Below are 22,163 nucleotides of genomic sequence, written 5' to 3'. Positions count from 1 at the left end.
ATTTCTGCTGGGGCCTGTAACCCCCTGACCCTCGTCCCGAGCAGCGCCACACCTCCCATTTCAAAAAGCAAAACTTTCAATCAGATGCCACGAGAACCTTCTGGGATGTGCCCACTTGGACGAGCAGGAGCTGCTGGAGCTGGCTGCCCTCGTTCCTCTACTTTATGTCGAAACAGACGACAATAAGAAAATACAGCGGGGTCTACGCTTCACCATGATGCAGAATTCCTTCAGCGTTGACCACATTTATTACACTGTGGTTTAGAATGCCCTCTCTTCTTATCTGGTGTGAGTATGTCTGATTACTACAGCTATTTAATTGTCACCCCTTCATTTACAAGTTTTGGAAAACAAATGGATGGACGGATCAATCCCTGAGCCTGTACTGTCATTTCCACACTGAAGCCTCGTAAGTTAGCAGTTTATCAACTCTGTGCAGCTGCTTTGACTGTCACTTTGCCATTTACTCTCTTTGTAGTTTTAAATTGGAAGTCTTTGATTTTTATAGCCCCTTTTGATACTGCGCTCCCTGCTTGTTACTTGTCAGTGATGCCTTTTGTGCAAACCAGTTTCCATATTTGATTTTGTATTGTCATCTTACTGCCTGCTGTAATATTGTGTTGTGTTGGCACATGCTGTTAATGGCATTACATTAAAATAAAAATTGACGGATTAATAGAATATGTCCGTTAGAGACTTGAGTAAACCAGGGAGTAAGACTTAAAAGGGTGGGACAGTTCAAATATCTCGGATTAACCATAACAGTGGGTAGAGAGCTACATCTAAAAATAAACCACAGAATGACATCAGGTTGGAAAAATTGGACGAAGGTATCGGGAGTGATATCAAACTGAAGAATCGGTGCAGGAGTGAAGGGTGAAACAGCAGCATTGCTGGATCTTAAACCTGGGCAGTCAATATGGTACACGGGAGGAAATGGGATGCTACAGCAATGATGATCTAGAGATGGATGTGTGAACTCACAAAGCTTGATAAGACCAGGAATGAAAAAAACAGAGGTAAAGTTAAAGATGGGAAAATCTTTAAGGAAACCACAGGAAAGAAGGTTAAAGTGGTGCAAATATGTCATGTGGTGAGAACAATCGTGGATATGGGGGTGTTGGGGCAGAGCAGAAGAGAAAGGGCATGGGCTGTTTGAAGGTGGATCTAAGGAAGTAATGGGTAACTGGCTAGGAGGTATGCATCAGATTACAGTGGAGGATGCTGGTCCAGCTTTGGGACCCCAATGGAAGTGGGAAAAGTTTTTAGAAGAAGAAGAACACTGAACTAAACCAAAGAAAGCTCTTGGACATGTAGGTAGGATTATAAGAAGTGGACAAGTGATTGTTTATGAGCTTTGAAGAATATTACTAAATGGGTAATGGAGGGTAGACCACCCCCTTAGGTAGTCCGTTTAGAGACATCCAAGATATAAAGTAAATGGCATGGAAGAACTTGAACCCCTGCTGCCATAAGAGAAGGTTACCAAGCAGGCAGCAGCCTGTCAGGGCAAACAATGTGGGCAACTAGAGCTGCACTTTGGAACAGCGATTTTCAACCTGTTTCATCTCTTGGCACACGTAAACTAATTACTAAAATTTTGTATCCCACCAAATATTATATTTTTTGCCATTCTGACAAAAAATAGGTATAACTTTGGTTAATTTACAAAGAAAAATAATAATAGTAACTTTTGAAAAAATATTTTTGAAGCAATTTGTTTATAATTCTTTGTAATAAAAAAATACTCCAAATTATCAGGTGCCTTTCCATATATTATGAACAGGCGGTAGCGCTGCTGCTTCTCAGTAAAGTGATCACAGGTTTGTGTCCCGGGTCCTCCCTGCGTGCTTTTTGCAAAGCGCTTTGAGTTGTGAGAAAAGCACTGTATAAACATAAAAAGAATTATTATTATTATTATTATTATTATTATTATTATTATTATATGTGTGAATGCGTGATCAAATTCAGCCAGGGCGTAGTGGGATATAAATAGATACATTCAACAATAAGATGCATTCCTTGGAATATTACAAAGCATGGTATGCATGCAACATAAGCATAATGTGTATATTATTGAACTAAATGTTCAAAAAAATTGATTATATGAAATAATTTTTAGTTTACATATTTTTAACAAGTTGAGACATGTAAAGTCTGCGGTGGGTTGGCACCCTGCCCGGGATTGGTTCCTGCCTTGTGCCCTGTGTTGGCTGGGATTGGCTCCAGCAGACCCCCGTGACCCTGTGTTCGGATTCAGCGGGTTAGAAAATGGATGGATGGGCATGTAAAGTGGATATAAAGGCATGAAAGTATGAATTTATTGCTTTACATTTCACATATAGTATATGAATACTATTAAAATGATAAATAAATCATATAGAATGGTATAAAAGTAGTGTTGTAGATTTCTTTTTCGTCATATTTCTTTAAAGAAGTCTTTCATTAATTTGTTTTAAAAAATTTTGCGGCAGACCTGTGGACCTCTCGCTGTGGCACACGGCTGAAAATTTCTGCTTTAGAGGAACACCGGACATTGATGACAGAAGAGCTTCTCCAAATGCCAGTGTGAGCAGTGCCAGGGGGGCATACTGATTTGTTTAAAAGAATTACTCTGAGGGCATCCACAAGCAGTTTGAGTTGACACAACGCACTCTGGAGGCTGCTGTGGAAAACAGAATGGTGGCAAAGTTAGATGCCATCACAAGCAATTGCACCCTTTCCCTCTAGGGGGCACTTTCTTGGTGTATTGTTAACCACAGGCTCATTCCTCGACTATGTATCAAGAATCATTTCTGGGGATCTTTTCTGCATGCTGCCATTAGGTCGCTCAATGCTTCCTTCCGACATCCCTTCCTTTCACTCCAACCATAAGCTACAGGAAGACAGCATAGACTTTAATTACTTTAGCATAATATTTATTGTATTATATGCTTTTTGTTCTTTTGCGTGAGTATCTTTGTGTTCTGTGTTTATGCCTTAACATGCCTTTCAATTTCCCTTGAGGATTAATAAAGTGTAACTAATCTAATCTAATCTAGTTAGCTCTGCTCATTTTTCCCTGAGTGTCCTCAACCTTCTACTCAGCAGTTTAACCTCATCGGGAGAAGTGATAAAGGGCCATTCCAAATGACTGTCATAGACATTTTCTGCTGCTCTGACCTGCTGCCTTTTTCCCATCCAGTCCTTGTTTATTTCAGATGACACTACCAAAGACTGCACTCTGAACAGACATTATCAGCATCTGCCTCATATTTATCACGCTGCTCTATTTCCTTTTCTTTTTGCCTGCTATCCACCAGCTCTTAAGGTTCCTCGCATCCATTGCTATCTGATGGTGTTTTGTTCAAATCACTACATACTCTATCTAATATGGGAAAGTCCAATTGAAAGCCAGCAGGGAGTAAAAAATAAATCCACAAATATAACGCCACTGGCTTTCTGAGGGCATGCAAGTGTGGCCAGAGCCTGGATGGGCATAGAGGTCACACTTTAATAAGCCAGTTCATTGGCAGTACCATTAAGTGAGTAGCTGTATTTCTATCAAGGCACAGAAAATCATAAATCTGCCTCTCTGTCTCTCTCTCTCTCTCTCCGGCCTGAAATTGATCCCACACGCCTCATTAGCCCAGCTGTCGGATTGCACAGTTGCTCTTAATCTGGCCCTCTAGCATCTGACGGGAGGGAAGCCGCACCTTTATCACATGTGTCTCCTCCATAGCTGGGTAGGCAGAGGCAGACGAAGGAATTGATCTCGTCGATGCAGGTGCCGCCATTCTTGCAAGGGTTGGACTGGCAGTCGTCGATGTCTGTAGGGCGAAAAAAAGAGAAAAAGCCATAGATTAAGAAGAAAAATACAGCAGTGATGAAAAGAGAACTAGTAAAGTGTGCCAATCAAAACATCCTAATGATAAAAGGCAGATAGCTAAACTCAATTTCACATGCACACACACACGTCCAATTTGTTCCATTGCAAAAATGTTGACAATGCCTTCCTTCTGGACCTCTTAGTTATGCATAACCAACTGCCACATGCAAGTTCTGACCAATCATTTAGAGTCAGGCAGCCAAATTGGCTGGCGTGTAACATCTAAGACTCTGAAAGCAGGATGTCAACTTCAGATACTACAGGTAGGTCCATAAATATTTGGACAGAGACAACTTTTTTCTAATTTTGGTTCTGTACATTACCACAATGAATTTGAAATGAAACAACTCAGATGCAGTTGAAGTGCAGACTTTCAGCTTTAATTCAATGGGGTGAACAAAACGATTGCATAAAAATGTGAGGGAACTAAAGTATTTTTTTAACACAATCCCTTCATTTCAGGGGCTCAAAAGTAATTGGACAAATTAAATAACTGGAAATAAAATGTTCATTTCTAATACTTGGTTGAAACCCTTTGCTGGCAATGACAGCCTGAAGTCTTGAACTCATGGACATCACCAGATGCTGGGTTTCCTCCTTTTTAATGCTCTGCCAGGCCTTTACTGCAGCGGCTTTCAGTTGCTGTTTTTTGTGGGCCTTTCTGTCAGAAGTTTAGTCTTCAACAAGTGAAATGCATGCTCAATTGGGTTAAGATCAGGTGACTGACTTAGCCATTCAAGAATTTTCCACTTCTTTGCTTTAATAAACTCCTGGGTTGCTTTGGCTGTATGTTTTGGGTCATTGTCCATCTGTATCATGAAACGCCGCCCAATCAATTTGACTGCATTTAGCTGGATTTGAGCAGACAGTATGTCTCTGAACACCTCAGAATTCATTCGGCTGCTTCTGTCCTGTGTCACATCATCAATAAACACTAGTGTCCCAGTGCCACTGGCAGCCATGCACGCCCAAGCCATCACACTGCCTCCACTGTGTTTTACAGATGATGTGATATGCTTTGGATAATGAGCTGTTCCATGCCTTCTCCATACTTTTTTCTTGCCATCATTCTGGTAGAGGTTGATCTTGGTTTCATCTGTCCAAAGAATGTTTTTTCAGAACTGTGCTGGCTTTTTAGATGTTCTTTAGCAAAGTCCAATCTAGCCTTTCTATTCTTCTGGATTATGAGTGGCTTGCACCTTGCAGTGCACCCTCTGTATTTACTTTCATGCAGTCTTCTCTTTATGGTAGACTTGGATATCGATACACCTACCCCCTGGAGAGTGTTGTTCACTTGGTTGGCTGTTGTGAAGGGGTTTCTCTTCACCATGGAAATGATTCTGCAATCATCCACCACTGTTGTCTTCCGTGGACGTCCAGGTCTTTTTGTGTTGCTGAGTTTACCAGTGCTTGCCTTCTTTCTCAGGATGTACCAAACTGTAGATTTTGCCACTCGTAATATTGTAGCAATTTCTCAGATGGGTTTTTTCTGTTTTCGCAGCTTAAGAATGGCTTCTTTCACCTGCATAGAGAGCTCCTTTGACCGCATGTTGTCTGTTCACAGCAAAATCTTGCACATGCAAGCACCACACCTCAAATCAACTCCAGGCCTTTTATCTGCTTAATTGATAATGACATAATGACGGACTTGCCCACACCTGCCCATGAAATACCCTTTGAGTCAATTGTCCAATTACTTTTGAGCCCCTGAAATAAAGGGATCGTGTTAAAAAATACTTTAGTTCCCTCACATTTTTATGCAATCGTTTTGTTCACCCCACTGAATTAAAGCTGAAAGTCTGCACTTCAACTGCATCTGAGTTGAATTCATTGTGGTAATGTACAGAACCAAAATTAGAAAAAAGTTGTCTCTGTCCAAATATTTATGGACCTAACTGTACGTTCCTTCAATACTAGATGGGACTGATTGGCCTCCATGAAGCGGAGATCACTTATAATGATGCCCAGTACAAATAAGCTTGTGCTTTTCTTACCAGATTGGGTGGACGCCATTTAAAAAGGTTGGTGTTATAAAGCCATTTAATTAACAGTCTCGGCTCCACAAGTGTGTGCTCCTTAGTAGACTGATGATGCTCTGCTACACTTCAAGATAGAACTCCATCTCTGAACAGGTACTTTGGCTTCACTCTGCTTCTTTAAACACATGTCACTGTGTAATGGCAGCTGCTCCTCTCTGACTCCACCCTATAACCTCTAGTCCCACCCCCTGAATTTGTGAACCTCTCTGACTCCACCCTCAGAATGGTTCTGCTGATTAGCTCCACCTCTAACGCTAAAAACCAGCGTGGAATTGGCTAAAGCTGACTGTGTGTTGTCTCTCCTCTGAATTCTCTATGTAATGTTACGCTTTATGTTCTTCTTCTTCCTCTTCCTCTTCATCTTATCCCATTTCTATGTGGTGTCAATGTGCTTGATCACCATACAGCTATCCCTAGTCAGATCCTTTTCCTTCAAATCTTCATAAAATGTGAAAAGCACCTACTATTGTTGTCATTTCTGTCTGTCTGCATGAAACAACTCAATGCCCAGTGCACTGATTTCATTGAAATTTGGTGCACTTATTCTTCAAGGAAATTTATCAGGTTCAATTTTCCTTGAGATTTCACAAATAGAACATGCTGTACACATAAAACTCCACTTTTTTAAGGCATTAGTGAGTTTTCAAAAGCATTCTTTGCGACCTTAGTGACGGTTTTGTTTGTTATTTCAAATTTATCTTTAGAGAGGTTATTTGAAGTTATCTATTTTTAATATTTTCCTCCTTTAGGCTCCAGACTGGAAACTGGAACACCCCCACGCTGTTCACCAACATCGGTGTTCTGCAAAGCTGCTGCCTCAGCTCACTGCTATGGCTGTGTAGCAATTCATCAAGAGCAACAGCATTAGATCTGCAGATGACACCACCATGATGATGATGAGACTGCATACTGAAGGGAGATAAAAGACCTGACTGTAGGGTGCCATGACAACAACCTCTCCTGAACATTGACAAAGCAAAGGAAGTCATTGTTGACTTCAGGAAGAACAAAGGCAGTTACACTCCATTCTACAACACTGGCTCCCCCATCCAGACAGTTAGCATCTTCAGGTTTATGGGTGATCAGATCTTCAACTGCCTCTTGTGGTCTGTCAACACCACCTGTATCCACAAAAAGGTTCAGGGACTAAAGAGCTTTGGGGTGTGAACGAAAATCCTAGTGAACTTGTACTGCTTCACTATTGAACGCGCCACCCGACTGGGGGCATTGCAATGTGGTTTGGTAACTGTACTTTCTAGGATCATAAGCTCCTCCAAATGATTATCAGTACTCCTTCTAAAATCCTTGGGAGTGATCCTCAACTTTACACCATTTACTCTACCTCATATCTGAGGAGGGCTGACTCCATCATCTATGATGCCAGCCATATGGCTCATCCCTACTGCCTTCTGGTAAATGCTACTGGAGCCTCACCACACACTCCAGCCACTTCAGGGGCAGCCATAAGGTCACTGAACTCTTGGTAACTTGATCTTACCTAACCTGTACTGTACTCATAATAATAATAATAATACATTTTATTTATATAGCGCCTTTCCCATGCTCAAGGCACTCATGTGGAAGAAAAGAATATGAAACAGACACCCCCCACTGAAATGCCCTGATTTAAGCAATAAAACAATTGTTATTCTTTATCTAAATCTCAGAAGAGGTAACAAGTGCATTACATGTTAGCCACGTGCTACAAAGAAAAAAAGTGTCCTCTACGCTATATTTATACAATTCATTGATTAGGTCACTGTTCTAAAAAAGGAATTCATTACATAATAAGAAAAAGTTTTAACATGATTAGTTACACCTAGTTGCTAACGGGACATGACAGATGTTGATACCTTAGATGACCACAATTTGATTGATAGTCCTGTTTGTTTAGGATATATATGACATTTTAAATGTATTACTTTTATTTTTATAAAGGGAGATGTATGAATTTCTTCATGTACACCATGTTTCTCATAGTTTAAAAGAAAAGAACAATGGCTTAAATTTATTATGATCCAGCTGTGTTCAAAAAACAGGAAACTTGGTACTATAGAAGAACGGTTATGCCATAAATATAACATTTTCTATTAGGGGGTTATATAAAATAACAAGAAATACATTTATCATAGTGAATAATAAAATAACAGCGTCAGCTTTTAAACATATGCTCAGAAGGATATGAGACTCAGACACATGCCATGTGCACATTGGAGCAGGGTTCAAATTCAACTCTTACAGTCACCTGCTTGGTTGTTTTATGTGTAACTCTGCTGTATGTTACAGGTGTGCTGCCATATTGTTTTTGTTAATTATTGTCAAACTGTGTGATCTGCATGTCTGTACAATTCTGTTTTGCACTCTGTATATTAGGCCATTGGGCGGCACGGTGGCGCAGTGGTAGCGCTGCTGCCTCGCAGTAAGGAGACCTGGGTTCGCTTCCCCGGTCCTCCTTGGGTGGAGTTTGCATGTTAGGTGGATTGGCAATTCTAAATTGGCCCTAGTGTGTGTGTGTCCTGCTGTGGGTTGGCCCCCTGCCCAGGATTGGTTCCTGCCTTGTGCTCTCTGTTGGATGGGATTGGCTCCAGTAGACCCCTGTGTTCGGATTCATTGGGTTGGAAAATGGATGGATATTAGGCAATTGTTCTGCTACTCTTACTATATTGTATTTATTTAAGTATACATTATCTTTTTGTCTTATTGCCTGTATATTCTTTCCTATGAAAAACACAACTATGGAAGAAGAATTTCACTGTGCACTTGCAATGCATGTGACAATAAACATCTAATCTAATCTAATCTAATCTAATCTAATCTAATCTAATCTAATCTAATCTAATCTAATCTAATCTAATCTAATCTAATCTAATCTTTGCATTTCTGATAGCCAGTCCTGACAGATAAACAGATCTTAAACAAAGTTATGAAAATGACAACAGAGTTGTGTGCATAGCACTGAACATTCAGTCACTTGAGTGGTTTTCCCCAAACTCTGTAACACCAACTCATGCCTCCTGCTGCTTCAAGCCATACCAGGTAAGTTAAATAAACTTTGTAATTATAATAGTAAAAAATGCAAACCAGGAAAGGAAAACTTAATATATCTAGAAAAGAAATGTTGAAAGAAACAGCTCTCTAAGCATGGATCTATAAGCCATCTCTCTATATATAAAATCCAACATCTGTCTGCCTGTCTCTCTGTCTGTATTTCTGTCTGCTTTTCATGAGAGAACTACTTAACGGATTTAGATTGGGTTTTTTCCATAATTTGCTTGAACATTCCAGTTGATTTTGCGACTTCTCTCATTGCGCTAAGTATCATACTTTGCTTGCAGTTCTGATTTGTTTGCATGAATCCGAGAGAGACACAGCGGGCCGAGGGGCGGGGCCCTCTTCACTCTTGCGTCAGTCTTATGTTACATCCACTTAGCTAGCGAACAAGAGACCTACTTAACGGATTTAAATCAGGCTTTTTTTCTGGAATTTGCTTGAACATTCCAGTTGCGACTTCTCTCATTGCGCTAAGAATCAAAGTTCGCTTGCAGGAAGGGTTTTATTCATGCTAATTAAAGACAGAGGCTTTGGGCTAAGGGGGGGAGGATGCGTGATGTCAGGCATGGGGAACTGGGCTGGGCCCTCTTCACTGTCCTGTTTCACTACTATGCGGGCAATGTCACAAGGGACGGCTAGTTATATATACAGTACAATGAATAAACACAAAGTCAGTATTTATGTTACACTAAAACAACCATTATCTGCATTATCTGAATATCATAATGGTTCAACATTTTTCTGTCACTGTAGCCTACCAACAAAATGCCACAATGACCTTCAATCCATCATATTCCATTACAGTCAACAGTTACCTTGAGATTTCCACATAGACTATAACTCTCCATTGATTACATCTTTCAAAAGTTTCATTTTGCGGAAATATAATCTACAATTAGTCAAAGTCTGGGTTTAACCAACAACTAAGAACAGCACTAAAAATGCAAAGTTTACATTGTTTGAGTTAGAATCTGGTGTCCATGAAAACAGCTGAGCCACCTCAAGCCTATCTGGGCTCTTTTTCAAATTACAGTACATCAAATTGTAAAATGCCATTAAAAACAAGTATTTTATATACTCTACTAATGCATGTAATTGTATTCTGTTCTCACTGTTATTTTTAGACATGACTCATCGTTACAAAATAACAATATTTCATAAATAAAAACTGGGATATCTGTCTCTTTGAATAATTAATTAAAATGAAAATGCCTCATTTAACATTTAACTCAGTCCCCCAATGCGTCTGAGCGTTATGCCGTGGGTATATTTTCTAAACTCTTTTTCTGATTAAAACCATTTTGAAATCTACACTCTTTTTCTCGTCCAACATTCTGTTTAGTGCCATATTGTTGTCCACTGCTATGATGATTGCCAGCCATGTAACTACATCTGCATGGCATCCGACATCACATCATCGCCAGTGTAAAACATGCCAGCACTGTTTATTTCATGTCATGTCAAGTGTTTGGATAAATACTAAAATAACACTGCACAACAAAGTTTTTGCTTCTTGAACACAATTGGATGTTTCTTATACATTTTTGGGTGTTGATCACGAATATCACATCAAAATTTACCCATCACGTACAGTTTCAGAGACATCTTCAGTTTCGTCATGATTTTTTCTTATATTTACAGTATATCCAAACATTTTCGCTCCTGTAAGTGACTTATCAACAACGATTTGTGCAGCCTGGGCATGTCCAGGCATGGAATCAGGCCAGGATAGAAGCTGTTCTGTGGAAGTTGACATCCTGGGCAGGTCTGAACGAGCTTGACGCTGTCTCAGCATGCTATAAAGGTGGCTTGCATACAACAATCCTGCTCATTTGGTTAATATAGATAGTCAGTGTGTATGTATAGTATCAGTATAGTAAAGTATAGTATCTGTAGCAATTTAACAGTAAGTAAGCTTGATGCTATAGATGTTTTGGTGTCGGGCGATATGTCTCGTCAATGTCGTAACAGCCGCGATACATTCTGCTATATCTGTGGCGAATATACACTTGCGCCTTGCGACTGCTCTTGTGAAGAAAGCTTATCATCCGTATTTTGGCTGCAAAATTGGTGGTCAAGACAAGGAATGGCCACCTCACATTTGCTGTGCGACATGTGCTGTCAGTCTGAGAGCCTGGCTCAGAGGCACTTGAAAGGCGATGGCGTTTGCTGTTGCAATGATATGGCGAGAACAGAAAGACCATGTGATGGACTGTTACTTCTGTTTGACTAATGTGTCTGGTTTCTCTGCCAAAAACAAGAAGTCAATTAAATATCCTAATCTGCCTTCAGCAATGAGACCCATTCCACATGACGACAGTCTTCCAATTCCGAAACCACCAGAGGATTGGACCTTAGACGAACCAGATAAAGAAACTGCAAGGGTACTGATGCAGGGTACTGACAGTGACATTGACCTGGATTTTGAACCATGCTCATCAGGCGATCTACATCTGATAACACAGTCCGAATTGAACGATTTGGTCAGAGATTTGGGTCTGCCAAAAGCAAAAGCTGAGATGCTGGGTTCGAGACTGCAGAAATGGTGTTTGCTGTCACCAGTTATGAAAATTTCTGTGTTTCGAGGCTGACATCATGATATAACCAAATTTTTTGCACAAGTCGACAGTCTCTGTTTCTGTTGTGACATTGAAGTATTGTTCTCGGCCTTGGATTGTGATCACAACCCGGAAGAGTGGCGTCTCTTCATTGATTCATCAATGTTAAGCCTGAAAGCTGTTCTGTTACACAATGGCAACATTTATCCTTCAGTGCCTGTTGGCTATGCAGCACACATGAAAGAAACGTATGAGAATATGGAACTGTTGCTGGAGCACGTCCAGTATAGCAGGTACAACTGGAATATCTGTGGAGATCTTAAAATCGTTGCTCTGTTACTAGGACTGTAGCTCGGCTATACAAAATACTGTTGTTTCATCTGTGAATGGGACAGCCATGCCAAAGAGTCGCACTATTCTTGACAGAACTGGCCACTCCGTAAAAAGTTAGTTCCAGGACAGAAAAATGTGGCACATGAATTGCTTGTCGACCCAGCAAAGACATTTTTGCCTCCTTTTCACATAAAACTGGGACTCATGAAGAACTTTGTGAAAGCACTGAACAAGGAAGGCGAAGGTTTTCGTTATTTAAGACAGATGTTCCCAAGAATAACTGATGCCAAGATCAAAGAGGGCAATTTTGTTGGCCCTACAGATCAGACATGTTATGAGTGAAAAGCGGTTTGAAGATCTGTTAGTTGGGCCGGAAAAAATTGCCTGGAAAGCGTTCAAAGACGTTGTTGACAATTTTCTGGGCAATTGCAGAGCCCCAAACTACATTCAGCTGGTAGACAAACTTCTCAAAGCATACAAGACAATGAAGTGCAACATGTCACTCAATATTCATTTCCTCCACTCACACTTGGACTTCTTCCCCTCAAATCTCAGTGCTGTCAGTGACGAACACGGTGAAAGGTTTCACCAGGACATTGCTACAATGGAGAAACGATATACCAGGGCAACCAGAATCCTTCAATGCTTGCTGACTACTGTTGGACACTGCACCAAACATTGAATACAAAAGAAAATCAGGAGCAAAACACTTTTATTTCTGTTGAAGTTAATAACTTATGCGAGACTAAAAACGTGACTAAATATGTTATTGTCAGTAAACATATGAATATCTATTTCTCAGAGTTCCAGTACGTGATGCAGTAAAACCAAAAGTATATTTGTGCATACCCAGTAGGTACCTGTCACAATCCGCAAAAACTTTTCAGGAAGCAAGACTTTTCAAAAAAATTGTTGTGCAGTGATTAGTCTCAGATATTTCGCCTTTTATCAGCTTTGACATTTATCTGACCTCAACCTTTGCAGTTTGTTTAGGTTTGGACATTGTGGTATTTTTGACGTCCCTCTGCCTATTTTTTGACTGCTGTTTTTGCATAGTCTGATTGAAGGACTTGCTTGCCTTTTGCGCCACTGCAAGCAGTAAAGTCCGCCTACTTACGATTACATGTGACATCCCCCAGTGTCACTCTCTTCAACATGTGAACACCACAGTTCCACCGCTGATTTGGTTCTACTGATTCACTCCACGTCATGAGTGAGTGGCTTCCTAATATTATGCACTGGCCATCCAGTGGGCCCAATCATTAATCAATGCTAAGCTGCAATGTGATTTCTTTTTTATGATCATACTCTGTATATTTGAAAGTTCATTGGTAAATGTCACACCTCTGAATTCTGCTCTCGTTAGAGCAACTCATTCCTGATGTTCCTTGTTGTTGCATTAAAGTCCTTGTCATTGGATCTCATATTGCTTAACCTTAACTTTAAAGCAAGCCTAAAAATATTAGAAGTTACCACTTAGCATACTGAACTCGACTATTGAGCAAAATTAGTTAGGAATCTGAAAGTTTGACCACTTATCTAAAACAGACTCTTGGGTTATCCTTGCACTGAGCTCTCACTCAGAAGTACAGACACCGTGTGTCTTGTTATTATACTCACTTTTGTCATTGTGTAAGATCTGAAGGTTAAACTGCCACATCTACTTCAACCTCACCGTTCAGTAGGGTTGTCCCTTGCCCAATCTTATTCATGCTACACAGCCATTTCAGTTAATTGCTTTGGTTCAACCTACGCATTATTTCATTGATCATTAGCACTTTACAGCTTATGTTTGCTTAATGAAGCACTGGGCTGTATGCCCACAAAACTTACTGGTGTAAGTGTGTCACTGATCACTGTGTTATGTGAATATTCTTAAAGAAAGAAAATATCTAATTGTATTGCTTCACGTTTTGAGAAAGGAATGTTTGGGACTGTAAAATTCACTCTTTTCCATTGACATGCAGTACTTTATTATTCCAAAAGACATCAAAAGACATCTAAGACAAATGTTTTTGCGCCTAAGATTTTTGCACAGTTCTATGAATATATGCGTGTGTATGTATATACTGGGGCGGCACGGTGGCGCAGTGGGTAGCGCTGCTGCCTCGCAGTTGGGAGATCTGGGGACCTGGGTTCGATTCCCGGGCCCTCCCTGTGTGGAGTTTGCATGTTCTCCCCGTGTCTGCGTGGGTTTCCTCCGGGCGCTCCGGTTTCCTCCCACAGTCCAAAGACATGCAGGTTAGGTGGATTGGCGATTCTAAATTGGCCCTAGTGTGTGCTTGGTGTGTGGGTGTGTTTGTGTGTGTCCTGCGGTAGGTTGGCACCCTGCCCAGGATTGTTTCCTGCCTTGTGCCCTGTGTTGGCTGGGATTGGCTCCAGCAGACCCCCGTGACCCTGTGTTCGGATTCAGCGGGTTGGAAAATGGATGGATGGATGTATATACTGTACACCATATGTATAGTAAGTGTATAAATATACATATTGTCACACATATGTGCCTCAGAAACTATTTCAAAGCTTGTCAACTTGCAATTCCACCCCGAGCCACAGCTTGGCACTGCCTTTTAATGTTCTCCTCTCCTTCCCTCTTCAGATCTTGAAATCAACAAATTGTTTCTGGGACTCCTGGAGTCATCACTTTTGCCTCACCACCATCTTTCTCCAGTCTAATGTTGGACTTGCATCTGTGAAGATGTTCATCACACTAAATGTCAAATCGTGTTTATTGTTTTTACTAATGTACAGGGTTTGCCTGATGGTGCCCCAACCCTATATGTGTTTTTGCATTCTCGTTTACAATATATATGTGTATATTTACACATAAACATGAAGGAGGACCCCAACATTTCCAGAACTGTCAAAAAAAAAAACATTATTATGCAACTTACAGCAATTCCCTTTTAGTCATTGTTAAAATCCTCACCTTGAGATGCAATACACTCGCCTCAGCACTTCTTCCATTACTGTTAATATTATCTGTGCCCTCCTTTTGTGGGTCTAGAACCACCAGAAAATTTTTTTGTGGATTTCTAAAACGCTAGCAAATCATCTTTCCTTCGGGCTCTGTTTTAATTTCAGAGGCAAAAAATGTCACAAGGAGTGAGATCTGGTGAATACGGGAGGTGTGAGGCAACAACCATATTGTTCTTGGTCAAAAACTCTTTGTGTGACAACACAGTATATGCAGGTGAGCTGTCAAGGTGTAAAATGCAGTTTTGTGTTCTCCAACTACTCTGGACATTTCTCTCCTGAGGCTTTCTCGCAGACCCCTCAGCAGTTCAATGTAATGTCACTGACTAACGGTTCTGATCATGGGAAACAAGCTATTAACAAAACCGTTAATTTTGGGAAAAAACGATCACCGTTGTCTTGATGTTTCATATGACCTGGCTTGGACAATAAAATCAGTGTAGTCACACACATGACTGTAGAAAAAATGCCAGAAACATGCATCTCGATTAGCTCAGCACAGTGCCACTTGATGGACTGAAGACTGTAAGTATACGATATCTAGCAGCTGTCACACACGTGCAAGTGGGAGGCAGCTAAAGGACCTGAATAATAGTAGTTCCTTGTCAGACCAGGGGGTGGTGAGCTGCACTGACTTCTCTCTTAATCTTCTGCAGGCCATCCACAGGAAATCCTGCATGGTTCCGGCCCCATGGATGACGTCACTTCTGGTTCCGGCCCCATGGATGATGTTACTTCCTGTCATGGCCTTTAAAGCCGCCATATTTATAGCCTTTAAGTCAGTTCTGTTTTGGACTCAGACCTGTAAACATCTCAATAGAAATTGCTCATTTACAGCCAGGGCACAATATACGGGTGGCTGCCCAAAACATTTTTCGATGTCTTTGGACTATTTTTGTGACATAGCATAGTCGATAACTACACCCTATTTTAGTGCTATTGACTAATTCCGGGAACAGTTGGGTCCCCTCTCGTATATACAGTACCTATGTGCAAATGTGTGCATTCTAAATATGCCACCTATTAACTGATTTTTATGGGTGTGGTGTCTTCATGTTAGTATTGTATCACCGTCACTATTCTGAGAAGACATGCAAACAAAAATTTCATTGTGATATATACACGACAGTAAACTTGATCTTCTCTTTAACAAAGAGGCCTTTTGCCTTAAATATCAAGCTGGACGGCCATGCTTCACTTCACACTCACACATAGGACATGACAGTTTCGTGCCATCTTACCAATTTCACAGTTCTCTCCAGAATAACCTGGCTGACACTCACAGCTGGATAGGGTTCCATTTGACAGGCAAGTACCTCCATGAAGACATGGGTTTGTCCCACAGGGTTCAACCATAGCTGTAAAAAGTGTTGCAAAATCATTAAGAAAGGACAGAAACACATCATCTCATTGGTCCAGTGCTTGAAGAAATGGTTAATGGGAAAGTGAGTGCAAGTGAATCAGATAAGCAGTTGTGAGTGAAATAAAAGAGCCCAAGAAAAGAATTACAAAGAAATAACTAGCTCTTCAACAGCAGAAGACATTAAACATGTGAGGAATTATTCATGTCACCCATAGCCAACAAACACTAGACCAAGTGAAGAGGAAGTTGTGAAAGAGAAGAAAAAATATTGGAGACTGTAGCTGAAGCAAGGTGGCCTAGGCCACTACGTTTAGCTTCAGGACACTGACAAAAATCATTAGGAAGGAAACAAGACTTTGACTTGGAGGAAACAGTGGTGTTTCTGTAATAATTTACAAAATCCAGTGAACCATTTGGAATATATGGTAATGTAATTTTTAATCTCTTGAAATATGAGTAATATCTATCTGTTATTAGTCTCTGAAAGTATTCAGATTGGGAGGCATGTTGGTGCAGTGCCCTCACAGCTCCAGAGTCATAAGTGTGAATCCCAGTTAGGTGTTGTATATGTAGATTTTACACATTCTTTCACAGGGTCCACATTGGTTTTCCTCCACATCTCCAAGGCATACATTAGAACAGGGGTCTCCAATCACAGTCCTGGAGGGCCGCAGTGGCCGCAGGTTTTTGCTCCAACCCAATTGCTTAATAAGAAACACCAATTGCTCAAGTAATACTTCTGCTTCACTTTAGTTGTCTTGCTCATTAAGATTTTGAATGCTTATTGCTTATTTTCATCTTAAACAGCTGTATTCATTCAGTTTTTAATGGATCCTAATTAGCAATAACATGCGAATGACAAAAGAGACCAGCATTTCTCCATTTGGCTTGTTACCATTTACGCCAGTGTGTATTTATCTTCCATTATTTGGTTTAATTAAATACTTGGAAGGAAAGTAAAGAGAAAAAAGTGAATGATTGAGAATTGCTTGTCCATTTTAGCCTTCAAATCATTTGGATGATATCCCTTAGATAGGGGAAGAAAGTCTAGGATATGAGAATGACCTGACATAGCAGAGTTAAAGCACTAACAAGCCATGAAATTAAATTATTGGCAGAATTGCTTTCTAATTAAGCAACCGGGTTAGAACAAAAACCTGCAGCCACTGCGGCCCTTCAGGACTGTGATTGGAGACCCCTGCATTAGAACATTAAAACATTAGAACATTAGAACACTCTAGACAAGAACAGGCCATTCAGCCCAACAAAGCTCACCTGTCCTATCCACTTATTTCTTCCAAAATAATATCAAGTTGAGTTTTGAAAGTCCCTACAGTCTTACTGTCTATCACACTCCCTGGTAGCTTATTCCAAGTGTTTATCATTCTTTGTGTAAAGAAAAACTTCCTAATGTTTGTGTGAAATTTACCCTTAACATGTCTGATGGGAAAGTCTAACTTGGCTCTAATTGAGTGCATGAGTGTATGCGCCCTGCGATGCGCTAATCTCCACTCCAGGGCTGGTTCCTTTCTTGTGCCCAGTACTTTTGGTAGTGGTTCCATTTCCCTGGACACTAAACAAATTTAGTAGTGTATGAATAAAATGTATTGCATGTTCTGTATATGACTGGGTAACACGCTTTACTGCTGTTTTACAACAGGTTGTTTGGCAAGGGAGAGGGTCCTTATTCATCTGGAGACTCAACACCTCTAAAAATAAAAAGTAGTGGAAATAACTTGGAGAGTGGCAGAGCTGAAGGAGGTATAAGGGGTATATATAAGTGTGGTCTGCTGTTTATGTTACAATTTATATCAGTTTTCTTAAGTATTTATTTTCTTATAAATTTGCCTAGTTACAGTCCTGATGGTAATTGTAGCAAGGTGAGAATACTAATTCAAAACAAGTAATTAAGTAAACTCTGGTTAGAATAAAAAAAAAAAAAAAACAGTACACATTGAAATAAATTTCCTTTATAGTGTTTGTAGTAGAGTGATGGGGCCATATAGCAAACAAATTCAAAGGAACTTTTATTATACCCTCAGGTGACTGCATGCCTGTTGTGCCGTCTTGAGGAGATAGCTCATTGAAATTATAGTGACCAGACAAAGACTTAGTCAAAAGTTAATCAAAACAAAATTTTGTCCCATTTGACTTCAGGATAAGTTACAGAGTTTTCTTTTAAGCAAAGCACACAGTAGCTGCAGTAAGTGTTTGTAATGATCCATAATCTTGGACATCTGCAAAGTGCACAGCACTGACCTTTAAACCAGAGCACTGATAACATGATGTGCCATGCAGTCCTGATCATCCCCAAGTAACAAATCCATAGAAACTGTAAACAAACATGGTGATTGTAGTAGGGGATAAAAATTATTTGTTTATTTATTTTAGTTTATAATATGGAAGTTGTAATATTTAATACAAGTGCCTTAATTTTAGGAATATTTAGATATGATGTAGCTTTTATCTGAATAATGGCAATATTATAATTACAGTATATTATAGAGCTCATAGAGGAAATCTTTTAATTGTGTGTATTTAAACAGGAGTTTAGCAGTAGGTTGGGAGAAGCAAAATGCAGGGCACATGACAGGAAGTCCTGACAAGCGGGCGATTAGCTCAATGATTATGTCATAGTGTTAGTAGCTGTCGGGGAGTCGGGGAGAATGACAACAAGTATTTGAAGAGCTAGAAAGCAAGAAAAGAAAGATAATGTTTCAGAAGACAATGTGGGCCAAGTCTGAGACCACTCAGTGAGATCTGTTCTTCTTTTGAACCATCAGCTGATACAAAATTATTGGGAATAACAGTGTTTGAATAGAGTGTTGAATTCTGAGATGTAAAATCGATAAGAACTCTGGGAAAAATATAAAGTATCAGAATGTATATGTTTAAGCTCAGATAAACTAACCAGTGTGTACATGCTTATGAGAAGATGTGATATAGTGTTTTTTGGGGATTTTTTTTGTTTAACTTGTATGCTTAGCTTAAAATAACTTCAGTTTGACAGGTAGAGAGACCAAGAGAAATTCTTAGACCTCAATTTTTAAACTAATAATGCTTACTAAAAATAACCATCAGTTTCACAGTGGTGGATAACATATGGATTTTAAAATGGAGGGATGACATACAGCTTTTAACATGACAATGCAGTTTTAGTATAAGAGAGGGAAGGCACTGGCAGTTCAGAGAATGCTCCGAAACATCATGCTGTCAGAGGAGAAAAGAAATAAAAACAGATGACAAGCTTCCTCCTGCCTGGTTCTTTGGTGTTATTATTGATATAGATTAAATTTCTACCACAAAGGTCAGGATCTAGCTGGAATTGAACATGCTGATGAGTCCTAACAGCAGATAGCAGCATACCTGGCCTTCCCTGTCCTTTCCACTTCACACCTCAGTGTGACTCAGTCTGTTGATCAGTGCACTTGTATATGATACATCAGTGCAGGAGAGGATCTTTTCTTTACTTTTCTGTTGTACTGTTAATCATTTTATGGCCTCTAGAGGTTGTATGAATAGTCTTGATGTTTGTTGAAAGTTTGTAGCAAAAAAACAGAGACAGAACAACACAGATATTGTGAGAAAAGCGTATTCTACCTACTTTGGAATAAAACTGGTGAAGGGCAAACAGTGAGACCCTTGCAGTGTCTGCTCTACTTGTGATGAAGACAATGGGCAAAAAGTAAGAAGATGATGCTTTTTATATTCTGATGATACAGAGACAACCAAAAATCACAGTGATGATTGGCAGTTCTGTTCTTGGAAATTCAGCAACAAGACATCTACTACATGGACCTGATGTACCAATCCTTAATCCACCTGACATGCTTAATTGTGTAGACACTCACTCAGAGAGAGAAAGTACCTCAGGTGATGATGAAGACTGAGTTCAGAAGGAATGGTCAGCTAGAAAAAAGCTACTGTTTGGTGTCAAAAACGCCATCAGACCCAGCTAGATGAAGTACTTCATTAAACGAAGCAGTTTGTCAAAGCTCTATCTGTTTTATGCATTGGTGCCAAAGGTTTCCAGGTTTGTTTGAGGCTAAACTGAAAGAGTGCATTTTTGACGGACCTGATATTAGAAAACTGATTTCTGATGCAGAATTTGGTTTATGATCTGAAAGATCAGCATCAGAGCGGTAAATAATTGTTAAAATGTTATAGAGCAGTTTGAGTAACTTGGTTCCTAGAGCACAAAGCCTACTGACGCTCACGTTCAAATTTTTTTTTGTTAATGTTTTCACTTTATTGTTGAAAAAATAAAACATTCAATGCACTTTTCATCGTCCCTTGTTGTGTGTCCTCATTCGCACTAGTCCATCTTGGTCAATGACTATCAAAGTCTCGGGTTCAAGGAGGAGTATGCCAGCTGTGGGCAACCTGGCATCACATGTGATTACTGTCAGGATGAATTTTTATTGTTGAAAACAAACAAAGTGTGCTGACAAAATTGGAAAGTTCAGCTTTCTCTAGACAAGCCACCATAAGTAATAAAACACGTTCCAACTTCTAGAAGAACTGAAAGAAGTAACTACACTATTTAGGAAATATACCAGGTATCAAGAGCTCCTTTCCTTTAACTGAGTTTTTATTTGCCTTTTATTTTATAATCATAGGTCTGTGTGTTTCACCAGTAGAACTTATTTTACTTTTGTGTAATGGCTTACATGTGTTATGCAGTTGCAGAAAAGAACCAAGTTAAACATGGAAGTGTGAACGAGGCATCAGGGAGCAGGATCTTTCGTTTTCCACACCAAAAAAACATTAAAACCCCAATAAACCTTCTTGGTGAATTTCATGTTGCACAATCACCTGCAAAAAAATGTTTGTGTCAGCTTTGAGGAATTGAATGTGAATTCAAACCTGCCTTTTATCACTCATCACTACCAAGACGACACCCAGGAGCAAACCGGGGTTTGTGCCCTGAACTAGCAGAAGAGGAGCCTCATGAAGCCTGGGAGATGTGACAGCAGTGGAGATGAAGCACCACAAAAATGGGAGGTGGGCGGTCCCACTGGCATTCATTGGGTAAATTGGACACTAACCCTTTACTCATTGGTTCACATTTGGTCATTTCTGGCGGACACAAAGATTTTTAAGTACAAGACATGAGGGTCTCATTCTGCCTTGAAACATTTTTTAGAGCCCCCAGGTTTTCCTACCTGGCGATCTTAAACCATCTCTTCACTAGATGTTCCCAGACAGGTGTGGGGTACCAGAAGATGGCAAAAAGCTTTATGTGACAAGTGACGGTGTCTACAAAAGTGTGAGAGGAAATAAATAGAGCGGCAGGGGAAGCAGGGGAGGGGGGTGCCCACAAGGGCGACTTAAGCTGCCAGCTTTTATAATGCATGAGCGCAGGGCAGCGACAGGCCCGTTATGAGACTCTGATGGAGCAGCCCACTTAACGTCTTGAAAGCTCGTGGCAGAATTATTAATACGAGCTGTCAGGGGGCCGCATCTGGCAAGGACTAATAAAGACTGACGATGATTTGTGCGCTCTTCTGACTGTCGGCATGCTGGCTGGCAACCTGCACCAGTGGGGGAGACATCCGTGGTGGTGACAGCCCACCAGCTATCACAATGCAGCGCCACACCTAATTATGAGCTAGACAGAAGGTTGGCGGTCTATTCACTATCAGGCTGGGCGTGTAGTAGAGTTGGAAATATTTTGGATGGTGTTAAAGTAAAAGGAGGGAGTGGGCACACTTCAAGATGGCTTTGGCAGGGTTGCTGGAATTCCTCAGTTCAAGGGACAATAAGATTTGGGGACATAAAAAGGTGGTCACATGCAGATATGGGTTGAGGAAAAATAAAAGAGAAATATTATAATGGAAACCATAAGCGCTTCCATGGCAAGAGGATGGGCAGTGCCAGAAATGGAACTGCCATTGTGCCAGGATGAAGTCTGGTATTAACTTGGTTCTCTATCTCTATGTTGGCCAGAGAGGTTGGTCCAGTGCCAGTGAAGCAGA

At 40.3% G+C, this 22,163-nt stretch overlaps 1 protein-coding gene across 1 annotated transcript in view; it reads right to left on the bottom strand.

Annotated features, from left to right (window-relative positions):
• Positions 1-22,163, bottom strand: part of ncanb (neurocan b) — a 166,016-nt gene that overhangs the window by 27,725 nt on the left and 116,128 nt on the right. The window contains 2 exon segments of the mRNA XM_051934684.1: positions 3,696-3,809; positions 16,064-16,180. Of these exon segments, the coding sequence (XP_051790644.1) occupies positions 3,696-3,809; positions 16,064-16,180 (231 nt within the window).

This window comes from Erpetoichthys calabaricus, chromosome 12 (genome assembly GCF_900747795.2).
Source record: "Erpetoichthys calabaricus chromosome 12, fErpCal1.3, whole genome shotgun sequence".
Lineage (NCBI taxonomy): Eukaryota > Metazoa > Chordata > Cladistia > Polypteriformes > Polypteridae > Erpetoichthys > Erpetoichthys calabaricus.
Note: the sequence above shows the minus strand (reverse complement) of the source record. Positions and strands in the feature narration are given on the sequence as shown.